The 19,059-nt window shown below is 32.3% G+C and overlaps 1 protein-coding gene and 1 long non-coding RNA gene across 2 annotated transcripts; both read left to right on the top strand.

Annotated features, from left to right (window-relative positions):
• The first annotated feature begins 353 nt into the window (after nucleotides 1–353).
• On the top strand, nucleotides 354–1,724 carry LOC123898258. The gene is made up of 4 exons (XR_006805289.1): nucleotides 354–406; nucleotides 505–605; nucleotides 908–1,004; nucleotides 1,432–1,724. It is a non-coding gene; the product is annotated as an uncharacterized LOC123898258 (long non-coding RNA).
• A 1,401-nt stretch (nucleotides 1,725–3,125) lies between these two features.
• Nucleotides 3,126–3,485, top strand: LOC123896354 (rapid alkalinization factor-like). Its single transcript, XM_045946751.1, has one exon. The coding sequence runs from the start codon at nucleotides 3,126–3,128 to the stop codon at nucleotides 3,483–3,485; it is 360 nt and encodes a 119-aa protein (XP_045802707.1).
• Nucleotides 3,486–19,059: the final 15,574 nt, after the last annotated feature.

Consider the following 19,059-nt stretch of genomic DNA (forward strand, 5'->3'; position numbering starts at 1 on the left):
ATAAATGATCATTTACCCTAAAATAAATATTACTAATGTTCACCACAAAAACAAAAAAATTGGAAAACTTTACTTTCTCTTTATTAAATATATTAGTTCTTTTTTAATCAAACAAACTTAATGCATTTCATTAACTAGTAGACGTTCAATACATAAGGGAATAATCTCAAATTTACGAAAACTAGCCCAAAAAATGGTCGCTCGAGCAAGAGTATGAACAATCATATTCGCTTGTCTCCTAACAAACTTCAGTTCAAAGTTTATGCATGATAACATAATTTTGATAATGTCAGTAACAATTAAACTAAATTCCGAGTTACCACTACGCCTAAAAAATGTTTTCCAATTAAACTAAAAAGGTTTTGGCCCTAAACCAAAGGTTGCTGAGCCTCTTCCATCCATTGGGGTAAGACGATATAACAATGCACCTTGGTGAACCCTTCTCTTCTATCCAAAACTTTTTTTTCTTTGATGAAGCGAAAAGTAACCATAAAATTTTGCTAGGAAGATTTTGAGAAGCGAACACAATCCGTAACTGCACAATCAAAATTGAAAGCTGAAGTTAGGTTCAAGGCTGAGGTTGTATCACCAGCTGAATGGGAACGGTACTTAGTTTCAATATCTTGTCTATACAATACAATTACGTTGCCTATTTTTTTTAATCTATTTATAATCGAGATTAAAAGATATGCTCTATCAGCGTAAAGTTGTTTCACACTGACAACTAATCACAACTCATCACGACAATAAACAATTACATTACTGTTTCTATTTAAAAACATCAAAATATGATGCGACAAATTAGAGAGTTGTGATTGAATGTTACTGTAAACTAAATTTACAATGACAGGGACAACATAGTGAAAGTGTGGATTGATTACATACTAATATGTGCTAATTTAACTAGGTGGATAAGAGATCAGCAGGAGTCTGAAGGAGTTCCAGTTGGTGAAGACGTGTACATAATACTGCGCTTAGATGGGCGAGTTCGAAGGTCTGGTAAAGTAAGTACAATTTCCGACCAGATTTGATTAACATAATTAGATTTTAAGAATATTTTTAAAATACACTTTCATCATTTGGGGTGCCTTTCTTGCTGTGATGACTTGACTTGTTTGCAATTTGCAAAACTTGATAATCGCGCAAAAACTGCTGTACTTGAATTAATTTTACATCTTTGCCCCTGTTTGGATAAATAGCTTAATTAAGTGCTTATAGTATAACCGCCCCTCTAATATAATAGTACTCATGTATAAGTTATTTCTATAACAAAAGATAATATAAAGTCGAACTATTTTTATATAAGCTATCCTAGAGAGTTTGTGGAATTAAGGTTTAAACAGCCTATGAACAAGTCATAAGCTTTCGCAAACAATCTCACAAGTGCTAATGTCAGGAGATAAACTCAAATAAATGGTAATGTATTTGCAGGGTGTACCTGACTGGGAGCAAATTGCGAAGGAGCTGCCGCCAATCGATGCAATTTTAAGCAAGCTGGAAAGATGACAAGTAGTATTATGTTGCCTGCTATTCTTCTAGAATTTTGAAGGGTGCAATTTTATTTTCTTTATTACTTCACACAGCAATATTTATCTGTACCACTAAACTAACAATGTACATTCATTCCTCTACTATCCCAACATCCGATACTTATGCAAAGTAAATGTTACAACTGATAATTTTCACAGTGGAAGGAATATTGCTTTAAGGCTGATTTTACTGCAGACTACTAGTCTACTACTACCATATATTTTCACCACTAAATTAATCTAGTCTCCACAATAATTTCATAGACTCTCTACACCATATCTTCTCCTCCAGCACCCGATCCACACATATAACTAATAGGACTAGTATAGCTAATAGAAATGTTGTGTATACAATTTAATATTCCACGCCTTATAAACGTACGATTTGGGTACGGTTTGGAATTTTAATCGTTATGTTGGCTAACGTGTCTGCACACTGGTTGGCCTCTCTGTAGGAATGCCCCATAATTACTTTCCAATTTAATTCTAACAACTGACGGATATTCTTCACCGAAGCTTCTCAATTTAACACATTTTCTCTCACGTCGGATGAAAATAAACTAGAATGGGAATGTGTTTTGTACGAAGTCAGATATGCTGTCGTGTTTTGTGTGGCCAAATAACATAGCTCTATAGCTAATGTCTTAAGGTTATGAATAAAGATGCATTGCTGAAGTCAATTTTGTGTAGAATGTGATTTTTATCAACTGAGGCATGAAATTGTATTATATTAAATCACTGTGACAATCCCTTGGGTTACTCAAATTATTTTAAAAAAGAGTAATTAAACCTTAAATATTCAAGCCATAATAATGATGTTGATCTATGTTGTTGTGCTAATTTTCACTCTGAAGAAACTTGACTTAGATAAGCATAAGCTGTTCCTTCCAGAAGCCGATTCTCAATCCAATTGGCCAACAGGATTTTGGGGATAAAAAACACTCTTAGTGGGGCAGGATGAATTCAAAGTTTCAAACACAACATCAAGTGTTTAAGGGCTCAGACACAACACAATGTTGAATTAGACATCTGCGTAATTCATACATTTTAGGCTCATATTATACTATCAAAGTTCAGTTAATGCTTTGAATCCTAACCTAGTACATGCCCCTTTCATTCTCAACATCATTTTCTTGGTAGGTTTTGAACTCTCTAATTTTACTTTTACCAAACTTTCTTCCCAACAATTAGAGCACATTGGAACTTGAAAATAACTAGAAGGATAAAATAAACTCTCTTTCGCCTAATAACACAATATGGTGAAATTTTACACCTTTTTTTCCGCCCATTTTTTCATTATTTGTGCAATCTTGCACGGGATCTTTACATGTCTATCTTATTCTCAGAAAAATATTTTGCCTAATAATACATCGCAAAATTTTACACCTATTTTTTACTTTTTTTTTCCTATGCATTCGTGTATTTTAGCACGAGATCTTTACAAGAATAAATAAACAATTGACATTTTGATAAAGTTGTCCCATGTTAGAAAACCAAAATACTTGATAAACAAGTTACTTACCCACTCCCACTCCTCAAGTAAGCTTCTTCTATAAAAGAGAACCTTCACCATTCACAACCATCTCCACAAAAACAATGTCAAATGCTTCTTTTCTCCTACTACCTTTCTACTTGTTCATGGTTTCCATGTCCATCTTTCCCACCACAAACAGCGCAACAGGTGAGCACCGTCTAAAGTGGGAGGCCACGGTGACAGCACCAAGTTGCCAAGGTTCCATAGAGGAGTGCATAGAAGAAGGTGAGTTTGGAATGGATTCGGAGTCTCACCGGCGTATCTTAGCAACCACACAGTATATAAGCTACAGAGCACTGCAAAGGAACACTGTGCCATGCTCTCGTAAAGGTGCATCTTACTACAATTGTCAGACAGGTGCAGAAGCTAATCCTTACAGCCGTGGCTGTGCCACCATCACTCGTTGCCGTAATAACTCTTAGGAGAAGTTCAACTTTCTTTCTATGATTACTCTCTAGTTATGATCATGATCAAGTTATGTATGTTTTACTTTTGATGATGTCTGTAGACTGTATCCTCCTTTGGTTTTGGTATGTTTCTGTAAACTAAACTTAAAACTGATATTGCTGCTCTTGTAAATGGATTGTCTTCTTACATTTACTTGTTTGGCCGTAAACATTAGTATCCATTGGAAAAAATAAGAGTGGTGGAAATATGAATAATGTTTATGCATAACTTTTGCAGTCAAATGAATTAATTTAATTCCAAACCTTTTTTCAAACTTCTTTGGATTGAGCTAGATAGATGACATGTATATGTATGATGAAAAGATAAGATTAATGATAATAATTGTTTGCTATGTAGAGGGTTAGCAATTGTATGTATGAGTTGGATAGTGTCAACTTTTATGATGTAGTAACTCTCTTGATTTGTATATATATATATATATATATATATATATATATATATATATATATATATATATATATATATATATATATATATAATTGTAAAGCAAACTTTGTTTTGCTGTGTCATCTCTACAAAAACTCTTATGCTTATGTGTCATCTCTACAAACTCATATTTTTTCATATGCATTGTTATTGTGTATACTCTTATGTTTTCTTCATGTTTGTAACTCCCAAATAACTTTCTCATTAACTTTTATGGCCTAAATCATATGAAAAGTTGTCATTTTTTTGAAACAGTACACTCTTTTAATATTAGCAATTTTTTACTATTTTCCTATCAAAAAATCTTCTTAGCCTTTCAATTCCCACAAAAAATTAAAACGTGACATTAATTGACTATATATATATGTGCCTTATGAACAATCTCTTGCTAGATATGGGTTTGTGGACTTTCAATTTGAGAGGTGTGTGTATTGCAGAAGGAGAATAATAATCAAAGATTTGTATTTTCATTTTGTGTCCTTTTTTCATAATAATCAGCGTATGATATTACTCTTTTAATTTAAGCACCTATCAATTTGTGTTTGGTGTAGCTTTTTGAGGCGTGCAAATGGAGTGGTTGATTGCTACCGCAACATATAAAGGGTAACATTTAAGCTTGAAGTGACAGATGCATGTTTGGATACAAGTTATGCCATCGGGAACTTTAGTAAGCTGTCATAAAATTAAAAAATATAGTTGTACAATTGTAGAATTTGATATATTGTTGTGGAATTAATTTAATTCCAAACCTTTTTTCAAACTTCTTTGGATTGAGCTAGATAGATGACATGTATATGTATGATGAAAAGATAAGATTAATGATAATAATTGTTTGCTATGTAGAGGGTTAGCAATTGTATGTATGAGTTGGATAGTGTCAACTTTTATGATGTAGTAACTCTCTTGATTTGTAGAAAAAATCTTATCAATCTCTCTTATATAGTCCGGTAATTGTTTACTATATGTAGAGGAGAAATAATTGTATCTGTGTTTTGTATGATGTGAGCTTTTATGTTGTAACTCTTTTGGTTTGTAGAAAATCTTCTCACTTTCTCTTTTTCTGTATAATAAATTAATCTCTAATATTAATGTAATTAAGCTTAAGTTACAAAATTCCACCATTTCTCATTCTATTAGTCATTATATATGCTAAAAGCAATATCATAAATCATAGTGTTTCATCTCATAACAAATAAAATAAAATTATAGTGTTTACAAACGAGCAGTATAAAAAAAAATTATGAAAGGTGAAAGATAACCCTTTTAATGTTGTTTTTAATAGTAATTTTCTAAAATTTTGTAATCTCATTGTGTCTTTTTTTTTCTTCTTCTTCATATTCAACGAGTGAGACATTGTTGCAATGCATGTTATATACAACTCCTATGTTTCCTTAACATATTGTACTTATGTGTCATCTTTACAAGACTACATCTTTTAATTTTTGAGTAAAGGTTTGTTTGATTTTCTTTTTATTTGTGCTGGATATACCTAATAAATTTCCCTTTAATTAGTTTATGGTTTTTTTAAAAAAAAAAAAAAATTGCCTAACAATATTCCTTACTTTGGGTAACAATATTACTTTTTGTTTTTTTGTAGTTTTAGCTATTTTCGTTGTTTATCCAAATATTGTTAAATCGCTTTATAAGTTTGTTATTTTTAAGATAATTATTAAATAGTATAATATATTTTTTAAACGAAGTAGAAATAAAAGAGACAATGTTTAAGAATAACAAATGATTGTTACAAATTAATTGAGGGAAAATAAGAGTTAGTGGTGATTACTTATTAGTATAATTGAAAGGATAACTCTGCTCTTACATATTCTTTATATTAAGTTGATATCATTAGCCATATTTATTCATTGTGTGTTTTTTATTTTTATTTTATCAAATTCATAAGGAAAAAAGAAAAAGATATTATGAATTGAGGATTATAAATGCTAGACGTTTAAGATAAAATCCCATATTTATCTGAAGAATATTAGAACATGTATGATTTCTTTTCTCTTTTAAAAAATATATTCTTTTATTAAAAATGTTCTTTTGAATTCTAGCTCTAATATAAAATTTGACAAATTATAGTGAATCGAGAGAGAAAATGCGAGAAACATAGAGAGGATAGTGGATATAAGTCGATGTCGATCCTTAAAAATATATTAGTAGACTATACTATAGTATGTCTTTATGACAAAGTTTTTTTCTTTATGATAAGTCGATGTGAATTCATGATGTGAATCGTAAGCTGCCAAAATAATATCAAACCGATCAAAATTAAAATGAATAAGATATTCATTTTCAGTGCAGTATCCTTTCGCATGCTTAGCAAACTCATAATCTCATCGTTTTGTTTGATCAGCGATATGACAAATTTATTCAAGCGGAATGACAATGAAATGTTTTGGTAATATTGCGACTTTGATATGAAGATTACATCTTTCATTTTAATAGTGTTTTGACTTTAATTTGAAATATATTTAGAGGATTAAAAATATATTTAATAACCCTATAAAATACTATTTACACTACACATGTATGACAAAGTTGTTTCGAAAGTTCTTTGAATATTTAGTCTAATATAAAAAGCCTCTTTAAAGTATAAAATAAATTAATACTTCAAAATAATTTACGATTAATTAACATGTCATCTTCTTCTTATAAATTAAATGTCAAGACAAGTATCAACCATTTTTTTCATATAAAATAATGATGAGATTGAAGTATAATTAAGATAAAGATAGAGAGCTACAGAGAATGGTAGATATAAAGAATGTATTAAAATGATCCACTGTATTTTCATAAAAACAAAAAATACATTAAAATAAAAATTACACTAATTTGAAGATATATAAATTAAACCCAGAAAAAACAAGATTAATAAAACAAATTTTTAATATAATACACTAATCGAATGCACTTCTAATAATTTCTATATACACCTGAATGACACATTGTCTGTGTTTACAACAATTTTTATCTATCTATATATATTATAGATTCACTTGAATGGAGAAAAAAAATTTAAAATATTTTAAAAGTCACTTTTATAATCGAAGAATAATTCAACACATCTAAAAAAATTATCATTTTTAATACAATTTATTATAAAACGCAACTTTTTTTTTAAAACATTCTAATCAAACCCGTGCAACGCACGGGTTGAACACCTAGTTTATTTATTATTAAAGCTTTTACACTCCTCCAACTGGAAAAATATTCTTCTTTATTCTGCAATAAGATATTGACTTGTTTTGTCTACGTGAGCTTAACTCAATTGACAAGATTTAGATATCATATGCAAGAGTCGGAGTTCGAACTTTTAACATTTCACTTATTTATTTTCTAGTCATTAGGTTACTTGTCAAAAAAAAATTTGACTTGTTTTTTTAGTCAATAAGAAAGAATAGGCCAACAAAATGGTCAAAATAAAAACTAAATTATTAGGTAGTTAATGAATTTTTTTAAAGGAGAGATTGGTCGAGAGAATCCAAGTTTGACATTTTAAGCTTCCTTAACCATTGTCTTTAGTGCACTATTTGTCAAATATTCTAAAAGTTAAAAATCCACTTTTTAAACCGAATAAGTACATAATCCTAAATTAAATACCGACTTATGCATATATATATATATATAGGGGGCTGCTAACTTAGACCCAGTTGGGTCTAAGTTAGCAAGGTGCACCTTTTCAGTTGGACCAAAATACCCATTCTTTTTAATTAATTAACCAAATTACCATCAATTGACGCGGATCCAGTGTCGCGCGCGTACCGCAGTACCATGGTTACAGGCTGTTGATTTCCATCAGACAGCCAAGATCTGATCTCATCAAGACTGTCTGATCAATCAGACAGCCCAGATCATTCGAATTCATCAGATTCCAGCGCGTGCACCACACTGGATTACACCCTGGAGAGAGAAGAATCTACTTTTTAAAAGCAGGACACGTGTCGCTGTCTGATTGGCTGGGCGTGATTTTTTTCCATTTAATATTTTGAACTCAATTATTTCATTGTAAATTAATTTTTTATTTATTTTTTTTATACCAAAATTCATAATTTTTTTTCTCTACAAATAGAGACTTGGTTCGTTTGATTTGGACACAGAAAAAAAAAACCCAATTTTTCACTACATTAATCTCATTTTTCACTACCTTACATCAACTCACTGAAACCATTCTACCAGCAAAATGGTTTCAGATTACAACTCTCTGAAACCATTGTACCAGATAAATGGTTTCAGAAGCAAACACAATTAATAAATTACTCACTGAAACCATTCTACCAGTAAAATGGTTTCAGAATACAACTATGTGCAACCATTCTACAAGCTAAATGGTTTCAGAAGCAAATAACTAATAATCAACTTACTGAAACCACTCTACCAGCAAAATGGTTTCAGATTACAACTCTCTGAAACCATTGTACCAGATAAATGGTTTCAGAAGCAAACACAATTAATAAATTACTCATTGAAACCATTCTACCAGTAAAATGGTTTCAGAATATAACTATGTGCAACCATTCTACCAGTAAAATGGTTTCAGAAGCAAACATTAGTTTTTAATTACCGTTTTATCTCATTTAATTAACTAAAAATAGTTTCAGGTCTCCAAAAATTTCATAAAATATACCAAAAGTTCCAGAATATTATCTACTATTTTCCTGGTATAATGGTTTCAGTGAGTTGGTTGAGTGGTGCGTGTTAAATTACAACACACAAGTAACGTATTTAGTAGACAAAAAATGAGATTAAGGTAGTGAAAAATTGCGTTTTTTTTTTCGGTGTCCAAATCAAACGAACCAAGTCTCTATTTGTAGACAAAAAAAAAATTATGAATTTTGGTATAAAAATTAAAAAATAAAAAATTAATTTACAACGAAATAATTGAGTTCAAAGTATTAAATGAACAAAAATCACGCCCAGCCAACCATTGTGTGACACGTGTCCTACTTTTAAAAAGCAAATTTTTCTCTCTCCAGTTGTAATCCAGTGTGGCGCAGGTGCTGGAATCTGATGGATCAGTATGATCTGGGCTGTCTGATTGATCAGACAGTCTTGATGAGATCAGATCTTGGCTGTCTGATGGAAATCAACGGTCTGTAACCATGGTCCTTTGGTACGCGCGCGACACTGGATCTGCGTCTACTAATGGGTATTTTGGTTAATTAATTAAAAAGAATGGGTATTTTGATCCAATTGAAAAGGTGCACCTTGCTAACTTAGACCTAACTAGGGTCTAAGTTAGAAAACCCCATATATATATATGGGGTTTTCTAACTTAGACCCTAGTTAGGTCTAAGTTAGCAAGGTGCACCTTTTCAATTGGACCAAAATACCCATTCTTTTAATTTTTGAAAGAATAGAGCAACAGGGGCATTTCTGTAATTTTCTCCAATTTTTCCAACCATATACACGCGCCCCACCTTCTTAAACCATTAATAGACGCGGATCCAGTGTCGCGCGCGTACCGAAGGACCATGGTTACAGACCGTTGATTTCCATCAGACAGCCAAGATCTGATCTCATCAAGACTGTCTGATCAATCAGACAGCCCAGATCATCCTGATCCATCAGATTCAAGCGCCTGCGTCACACTGGATTACAACCTGGAGAGAGAAAAATTTGTTTTTTAAAAGTAGGACACGTGTCACACAATGGTTGGCTGGGCGTGATTTTTGTTCATTTTTTACTTTGAACTCAACTATTTCGTTGTAAATTAATTTTTTATTTTTTTATTTTTATACCAAAATTCATAATTTTTTTTCTCTACAAATAGAGACTTGGTTCGTTTGATTTGGACACCGAAAAAAAAAACGCAATTTTTCACTACCTTAATCTCATTTATTGTTTACTAAATACGTTACTTGTGTGTTGTAATTTAACACGCACCACTCAACCAACTCACTGAAACCATTATACCAGGAAAATAGTAGATAATATTCTGGAACTTTTGGTATATTTTATGAAATTTTTGGAGACCTGAAACTATTTTTAGTTAATTAAATGAGATAAAACGGTAATTAAAAACTAATGTTTGCTTCTGAAACCATTTTACTGGTAGAATGGTTGCACATAGTTATATTCTGAAACCATTTTACTGGTAGAATGGTTTCAATGAGTAATTTATTAATTGTGTTTGCTTCTGAAACCATTTATCTGGTACAATGGTTTCAGAGAGTTGTAATCTGAAACCATTTTGCTGGTAGAATGGTTTCAGTAAGATGATTATTAGTTATTTGCTTCTGAAACCATTTAGCTTGTAGAATGGTTGCACATAGTTGTACTCTGAAACCATTTTACTGGTAGAATGGTTTCAATGAGTAATTTATTAATTGTGTTTGCTTCTGAAACCATTTATCTGGTACAATGGTTTCAGAGAGTTGTAATCTGAAACCATTTTGCTGGTAGAATGGTTTCAGTAAGTTGATTATTAGTTATTTGCTTCTGAAACCATTTAGCTTGTAGAATGGTTTCACATAGTTGTATTCTGAAACCATTTTACTGGTATAATGGTTTCAGTGAGTAATTTATTAATTGTGTTTGCTTCTGAAACCATTTATCTGGTACAATGGTTTCAGAGAGTTGTAATCTGAAACCATTTTGCTGGTAGAATGGTTTCAGTAAGTTGATTATTAGTTATTTGCTTCTGAAACCATTTAGCTTGTAGAATGGTTTCAGAGATTTGTACTCTGAAACCATTTTCCTGGTAGAATGGTTTCAGTGAGTTGATGTAAGGTAGTGAAAAATGAGATTAAGGTAGTGAAAAATTGGGTTTTTTTTTCTGTGTCCAAATCAAACGAACCAAGTCTCTATTTGTAGAGAAAAAAAAATTATGAATTTTGGTATAAAAAATAAAAAATAAAAAATTAATTTACGACGAAATAATTGAGTTTAAAGTATTAAATGAAAAAAAATTAACGCAGCCAACCATATGCTGACACGTGGCCTGCTTTTTCAAAAAGCTTTCTCTCTCCGCGTGTGGGCTGCAGCCACGCGCGCCTGTCGGCGCGTGTGATGCACGCGCGTGATTTTTGTGCAATCAGGAGCTGCCACGTGTCCTGGGGGGGAAAAAAGAAGTGGGGGGCGCGTGTAAAATTGCAGAAAATTACAGAAATGCCCCTGTTGCTCTATTCTTTCAAAAATTAAAAACATGGGTATTTTTGTCCAACTGAAAAGGTGCACCTTGCTAACTTAGACCCAACTGGGTCTAAGTTAGCAGCCCCCATATATATATATATATATATATATATATATATATATATATATATAATACGATGTTTCTTTTGACTGAACTATGTTCATTGGACCAACATATTCAATTATATATATTTTTTTATGCAACTTAGTTATTTCTTAATCTAGATGTTATTTGTTAATATGGTAGAAAATGAAGTAATAAACTTGTAATATATACTTTTGTGTTAACTCTCTATTTTTTTTTTAATATAAAGTAATTCATTAAATAATTATAAAAGAAAAGTAAACGAATAATAAGTTATGTTGTTCATTTTTTTTAATGACAAAATTATTAATTATCTTAAAAATAATATTCATGGATTTTGGAGACACGGATTTGCTTGTAAATCATTCTCTTTAAAATCTATATATTATTTAATTATTTTTTCTTTTCACTTTTAATCAAATGTGCGACAAAATAATCAAATTTTTGTGACCACTCAAGACTTTCATCTCTATAATAAATTGAATAGTGAATGTCAATGATATTTTAGCAACTAAATTAATACAATAATTTATTTATGACCAGGTTCGAATATTGACTCCTCCACGAGAAACTCTTATCTAGTCACAAGAGTTTGGTCTCTTGATTTCATCACTCTTATATATAATAATTGAAACGTCAGTTTATAATAGTTTTTGTCAATTTTTTCTTTTTAAAAAAAAAAAACTAGTATAAGCAAAGTACTACTATACCCTACACTATATATGTTGTCTTCAACCCAAAAACTGACACAACTCCGATCATAGAATCTTGTTCAAGGACATGGACCTCGACAACAAAGGTTTCCTTCTACAACCTTTCTTCACTCTCTCTCTATCTTTATACATTTACGAAAATGAATAATGCAAATTAATTAAACCCTCTTTTTGTTCGTTAATGACACGCAGATGCAAAACCCATTTTGGTAATCTTAGTGGGTGCGCCTGGAAGCGGGAAATCAACCTTCTGTGATGAGGTTATGCGTTCCTCTTCTCGTCCTTGGCTTCGCGTTTGTCAGGTTTTTTTTCCCTTTTACCTGTTTGATTAAATGCCTCACTGGGTTACATTTTCATCACTCTAGTTTTTTGCTTTTTCTATTTCATGGTAAGTAGTGGTAACTAATAACCAATAGTTCTAGTTCTAGTTCTAGTCTTCTTGAGGGCTTTAGGTGTGTTTGGATGGAGGGTTAGGGTTTTAGGGAAATCTTAATCCACTGTGTGTTCCTTTGTCAAGCATAAGAATGTACCTACGTTTTACACCACTATCATGCATACCACTAACTCACACGCACATTCATCAACAAATATTCCATTATAATTTACCAGACAAATTATAATTCAAACATCACTTGTACGTCAACAATTATCACATAATCAATCATCCACAAAATACACCAAACATATAGTTTCACGTCGTCTCGGACAATACCAAAACATCAACAAGTATCACATAACTCAATTACCAATAGGAATATACATAAAGTTCCTAATGTAATCTAACACCACAAATACATTGTTCAGATTATGGTCATGAAGGACCCTGCGTTGTTCATTTTATAGTCATGACGGACTCTGCTCCTCACATACGGATTAACAATCAACATTTACCAAGTATGTGTCAAACATCATCTATCATAAAATGCACACAAAATCCCTAATGCAATCTAATGTTTCACATTCATGTTATGTCCTCTAGACACCTCTAATGCATGTGGTACCATCGTCTTTATCAGGGTATTTCACCTCCGATATCCTTCTTTATCAAACAAATATAGTTCGATATCCTTCTTTATTGGACAAGCCAATATCCCTAAATATTCATGATGCATGCACTCAAAACTCATGAATATATCCATCAACAATTATGGCATATAGCCCATCAACAATAACGTGGAACACTATCCAACGTCCGTCTTTATTAAGATAATCAATACCTTAATATCCGTCTTTATCAAATAACATAATTCGATATACTTCTTTATTAGAATAACATAATTCTAATATCCTTCTTTATTAAGTTGATTAACACCTTAATATACTTCTTTGACATTTAAATAAACATCATCATTCATCAACAAGCTATCATCACATAAACATCAACACAACCCTCATGCAATTAATATATTACAATTACATTAAGCATGCCTCAACTCATAAAACAAACACCGGAATCGGAGTCTACCCGAAAAACTGAGTAAAATAGGTTCCGGGGTCGAAAACCCTCAAAAGTCAACCAAAAGTCAACATTTTCAATCCTGTGAACAGTGCATGCGCTGGGGCGCCAGCCTTCGTCACAAAACAGAGTCAAAATGGCATTTCTAGACTTCTCTGGGCGCTTGGGCGCCACTCCTCTAAAACGGTGCGCCACAAACAAATTGTGCAGGATTTCTGCAGGACAGCCTCTCATTGCAACGATCATAACTTGGGCTATGAAAGTCCAATGGAGACGCACATATACTCGTTGGAAAGCTAACAAACAGGGCTACAACTGTTATGTTGGCCACTAAAACCAGTTCACAACGAAAAGAGGTCAAAAATGCACGTAAAGGTTCAGACCTCATAGATAACAATTTTCTATATTTCTCATTTCAAACTCTAAACTCTCAAGACTCTCACATAGACCATTTTTCATATTCTAAACTCCATCACACATATATACATACTCAAAGCACTTACAAAAGTCCATTTAAACATCAATACATCATTCATTGCTTATTATTCAAAGAAATTCATGAACATTTTGCAAAACTCATCAACACTTTGCAAATCATTGAGCTTGGCTAAGGTCAATCTAGGGCTTAGGCAAAGCACACCAAAATAACCACACATCAACACAATCAACCAAGCATATTCATAATCACTTAAACACAAGTATTTTAACCATCAAAAACACTTATACACATAGTTCTGATTCCATTTATACAAGCTTGTGAACATATCAAAATTCGTCAAGAACACAAACTTTTTCCTTAACAAACATCTACATATTCCCTCATACAATCATGTCATGAATAAATAACATCTCATGATCTTTTCCTTTCAATGATTCATGAAGAAAATCACCCAAAACCCCAAAGAAAATGAGTGAGAGAGTTTGGGAATGGAGGCCTAGACAACCTCCCCTCTCTTGAACCACTCATGAATCATGGAAACTAACTCTCTTACCTTAGAAATTTGATGAATCCTCAAGCTCCTCATGTTCTAGCTCTCATGAGCTCCTCTCTTTCTCAAGCCCTAGCACCCTCTTGCTTTGCTCTCTTGCTTGCCCTAGCTTAGGGATGATGATCCTTGAACTCCCATGATTCCAACAAGCTTCTAATGGATCAATTTGGTGAAGAAATGAAAATTTGGTGAAGGGTTAGGCATGATAAGGAAGGCTCACGGTTTTGAGGAAAGAAATGAATGAATTATGTGATTTTTCCTATTCATATAATTATATAGAAAGCTTGAATTAAACATGGCCTTTTGATCTATTCTTGCTCACCACACAAAGAATCATGGTCACTTGATCTAGTCTTGCTCTCCAAGTTCAAGTTAATCATGGTTCACTCACTTAACCATGATCATCCACTTGCTCGTGACTTTTTCTCTTCTTCTTATCCAACAAGAAAAATTGTGGAAATATCTCCTCCCACTTGCATGAGTAAACCGCCCCCCTTTCCCTTGCCTTGGCCCATTGGGCTTCAAGCCCACTTAACATGGTTTCGCTCACGTAACGCTCCTAACTCGCGTATTAACTTATATTCGCGCCAATTAATTATTCGCCGCTTAATAAAATAATTATGAATTACGCCCTCGCGTAATAAAATAATTAAATAACGAATAATAAATTTCGGGTCGTTACAAGGTGACTAGCTAAAAGACATTGATTGTTGATTTGCGGTTCATGTGAGGAACAAAGATGCAGTATTAACATCAATATTAAGAGAGGTTTTGTTTCCTTATCCTTCTAATTATTGCACTCCTAAATAAGATCAATTTATTGTTTCATAGTTGTGTACAATAAATTGTCTGCAATTTCTTTTAATAGGTGTTGTCAAGTTTTCTTAATGTTTATGCAAGACTGTGATGACAACAATTATCATGTTATTGTTGGAATTTGGTTACATTATAAATTAGAATTAGAATGAACCAATTAGACAGATCTTATAAATTTAAGTTAGAATGAATCAATTAGACAGATTAATATGTTTCTCTATTTAGGTATGCAAGTTAGGAAGATTCGTATTAATGTTGTTCCTAATTGCTCATAGACGAAATGTTTATTCTATGTGTTGTGTGATACTAATACTGATATTAGTATTATTATTATTATTATGTCTTAAGAGTGATCCTAGTATCACGGTTCCTTCAAATTTAAAGAATGGTCATAGAACCATATTCCCTATGATTTGAATGGTCTTAGTTACCATATAAGAATGGTCTCCGTGTACCATATTGGAATGGTTATAGCACCATATGAGAATGAACTTAAAACCATAGCGCACTGGTTTAAGTATCATAATTGAGGGTGTAATTCTTGCCCGATATCTACAGTGCAGTATTTATCGGTATCAGTAGAACTGGGCTGTTTTATCCTGGGGACTTCGTGGTTGATCGTCTGCCTTGCACAATTTTGGGCAGTGCCACGAAACGTCTTAAAGAAAGCGTATCGACCCGCGACTCAATCCAGTAATATCTTCGGTGGCTGAAAATTATTTTTAACGATTTTGAACCACGGAAACAACAATTTTAAGACGTTTCTTTTCTGCCATGTCTACCGAAGAAATTACTGGCTCAGATTATGATATTGCGGACTATAACAAACCGTTTCGGTTTGATGTAAATCACTTCAAATATTGGCAACAAAAATTATGTTTTTATAATAACAAAAGAGTTGCTATTGTTTTTGAAGAAAGTGATTCCAATTTTACTTTAAAAATTGAACAAGCTATAAGGATAAATGGCTAAACGATATTCACTCGAATGTCTGATAACATGTCTTCACATTGAAGAAGAAGCTACAAAGCAAGATCAGACAGATGAAGTGCTTGTTGTCTAGAACAACAACACTAAAAAGAAATTTACAGGTCTGAAGCCAATTAGCAAATTATTCAAGAATCAGATACACAATGTGAATTAAAACTCTGTTAGCAACAGAAAATATCATCACTTTTATTGATGGCTGTTCAAGTTATATTTTCATACATCTTATGAAAAATAAAAGTGAGTGATGTTTTTGACATGTTCCAATTATATCGAACTGAAATTGAAAAGTAATTCAATGAGAAAATCAAATGATTTTGACAGAGGCACAAAAGTATGATTCCCACAATTTTCAATGAGTATGAAATTATCTTGAAACAACTACACTTTACTCTTTTGAGATGAACGGTAAAGCGAAAAATTTTAGAACATTTACCGAGCTAGTTGTAACAATCATGTTTAATTAATTTTGGCATTGCATCTGATTAGTGAGAAAAAAATTATTAATTGATTGTTTTGTGCTAAGTAGAGTGCCTAAGCACATGAACAAAATTTCTACTTTTGAAATTTTGAAGAAAAGACAATTTAATTTGTCTTATTTTTGAACTTGGAGTAGTTTGACGTATGTTCAAATTCCTAACTCCAAAAGTGTCAAACTCACTAGTAGAGCCTATGAATGTGTACTCGTTGAGTATATAATTAAAAGTAAAGCTTATAGGTTTTATGACCTATATGCTAAAGTGATCATAAAATCAAATGAAGTTGATTTCTATGAAAATGAATTTCTCTTTAAATTGAGAAATAGTGGGGGCACTAGTGGGGGTATTGCAACTTATCACACTCTAGTGATCAGAAGCAATGATGAGAACATCGAACAAGATGTTATGAACCTCGAAGAGGTAAGATAGCAATAGTTGCTAAAGAGTGTGAACCTTGTTACATGGTTTATACATTAGAAGAGAATCTATAACTAGTTTTCAAGAAGTGTTGTCTTCCTTGAAGGCTTATATATGGCAAGAGGCCATAAAAGAGAAGATAGATTCTTTAGGGTCTAACAAAAGGCCTGACATTTGAAATAATTGCCTCCTGAGTACAAACCAATGAGTTGTAATGAATTTTGGAAAAGAATCTAAAACATTATCCTTGTAGCGAAGGGTTTTAGATAAAAGAAAAAATATATAGATTTCTTCAACACTTTTTCTCCTGTACATGAATGACATTCATAATGGTACTAAAATTTCTTGATGCTATTTATAACTGAATAGTACACCAAATAGATGTCAAAACTGTTTTTCCTTTGTTTTCATCGTGACTGGAAGAAGAAATTTATTTAGAACAACCTGAATATTTTGTAACTCATGGGTGGCAAGAAAATTAAAGTCTATAAGTCATATATACTTTGTATGGTCTTTAATAAGCCATAAGAAATGTCATGAAAAGTTGACAATTTCATGATATCAAATGAATTAAAAGTGAATGAAAGTGACAAATATATTTACTATAAACTAGTAAATAGCATTTGCATTATCATAAGTCTCTATGTAAATGATTTACATGTTTAGAGCAAACATTCATGTTGTGAATGAAATGAAATCATTGCTGTCTAACAACTTTGACAAGAAAGGGTTCGAAAAAGTAGATGTAATCTTAGTTATTAAGATTACTAATTCATAAATGCATGTTAATTGAGGATTGAAGTACAAGCAGTAATGTGATTGTATAGAATCTATAGATTAAGCCCAATAAGTAATTGTTGAGATTGATATTTATTATATTGCGAGTTGTTAGTATTGTTTAGGATTAACCCAAAGAGATATTTGTTCAACTCTTTTCATTGTTAATGAGAAACGTTCATATTCAAGTTGGTATCTGGAGCAAGGTTCTCTTTGGGTTTTGCCACTGTCAAGGCTAACCCTAGTTTGGGTGTTGTCGGCTCTCAAAACGGTTGTCGGAACAGTCGTCGGAGCCACTGCCCTCCTCATATACAGACATGGGCACCACCACTAGAGAGATTTTAATGACGCTTCTCTCTAATAAAGTGGATCACCTTCTCTGTGTTTTAGTCGTCATGAAAAATGGGATTTCAAGAAAGATACAATGCCGACTGATTATCACGTAAGTTCCATAGGAGTTAGTTCACAAAATTTAAACTCTTGTAACTAACAAGTGCTTCAACCATAAGCGTTCACAACTCACAAGTAGTGTCGGCTATATCACAATATTCTACCTTTGTACTTGACCTTGCAACAACATGCATTTTACTTTTCCATGAAATTAAGTTTCCTCGGATAAAAATGCAATAAATTGCCCCATCTATCATTCACATCACCCGGCCCTCCTAATCTGCATACAAATATCCCACAATATTCATATGATCTCTGTCTGAAATAAACAAGTCCTTTCCTAGGCAACCTTTTAGTATACCTCAAGATCCGAACTACAACATTCCAATGAATATCACTAGGTGAATTTACAAATTGACTCACAACACTAACAACAAACGAAGGTAGCTGATGATGAGAGAAATATTTTTTATCAATTGATAATGAGGGAGGTATTAATGTATAATTTAATGTATCTTGAAAAAGAACTCTTAGCTGTCGTTTTGGCGATTGACAAATTCCGCTCCTATTTAGTAGGAGCTAAAATCATCATTTACACCGACCACGTAGCAATCTGATATCTCTTAAGTAAAAAAGATGCAAAACCAAGACTCTTGAGATGGATTCTGCTGCTACAAGAGTTTGACCTAGAAATCAAGGATAAGAAAGGAACGGAGAATACAGTGGCGGATCACTTATCTAGACTAGATGATATGAAAGAGGAAAGAATCCTAATTAACGATGATTTCCCATGCGATAGATTAATTGCCCAATTAGACCTTTCCGTTAGCGAAGAAAAGGCTAGCAACGAAAATATCAA

Source organism: Trifolium pratense, linkage group LG7 (assembly GCF_020283565.1).
Source record: "Trifolium pratense cultivar HEN17-A07 linkage group LG7, ARS_RC_1.1, whole genome shotgun sequence".
Taxonomy (NCBI): Eukaryota; Viridiplantae; Streptophyta; class Magnoliopsida; order Fabales; family Fabaceae; genus Trifolium; species Trifolium pratense.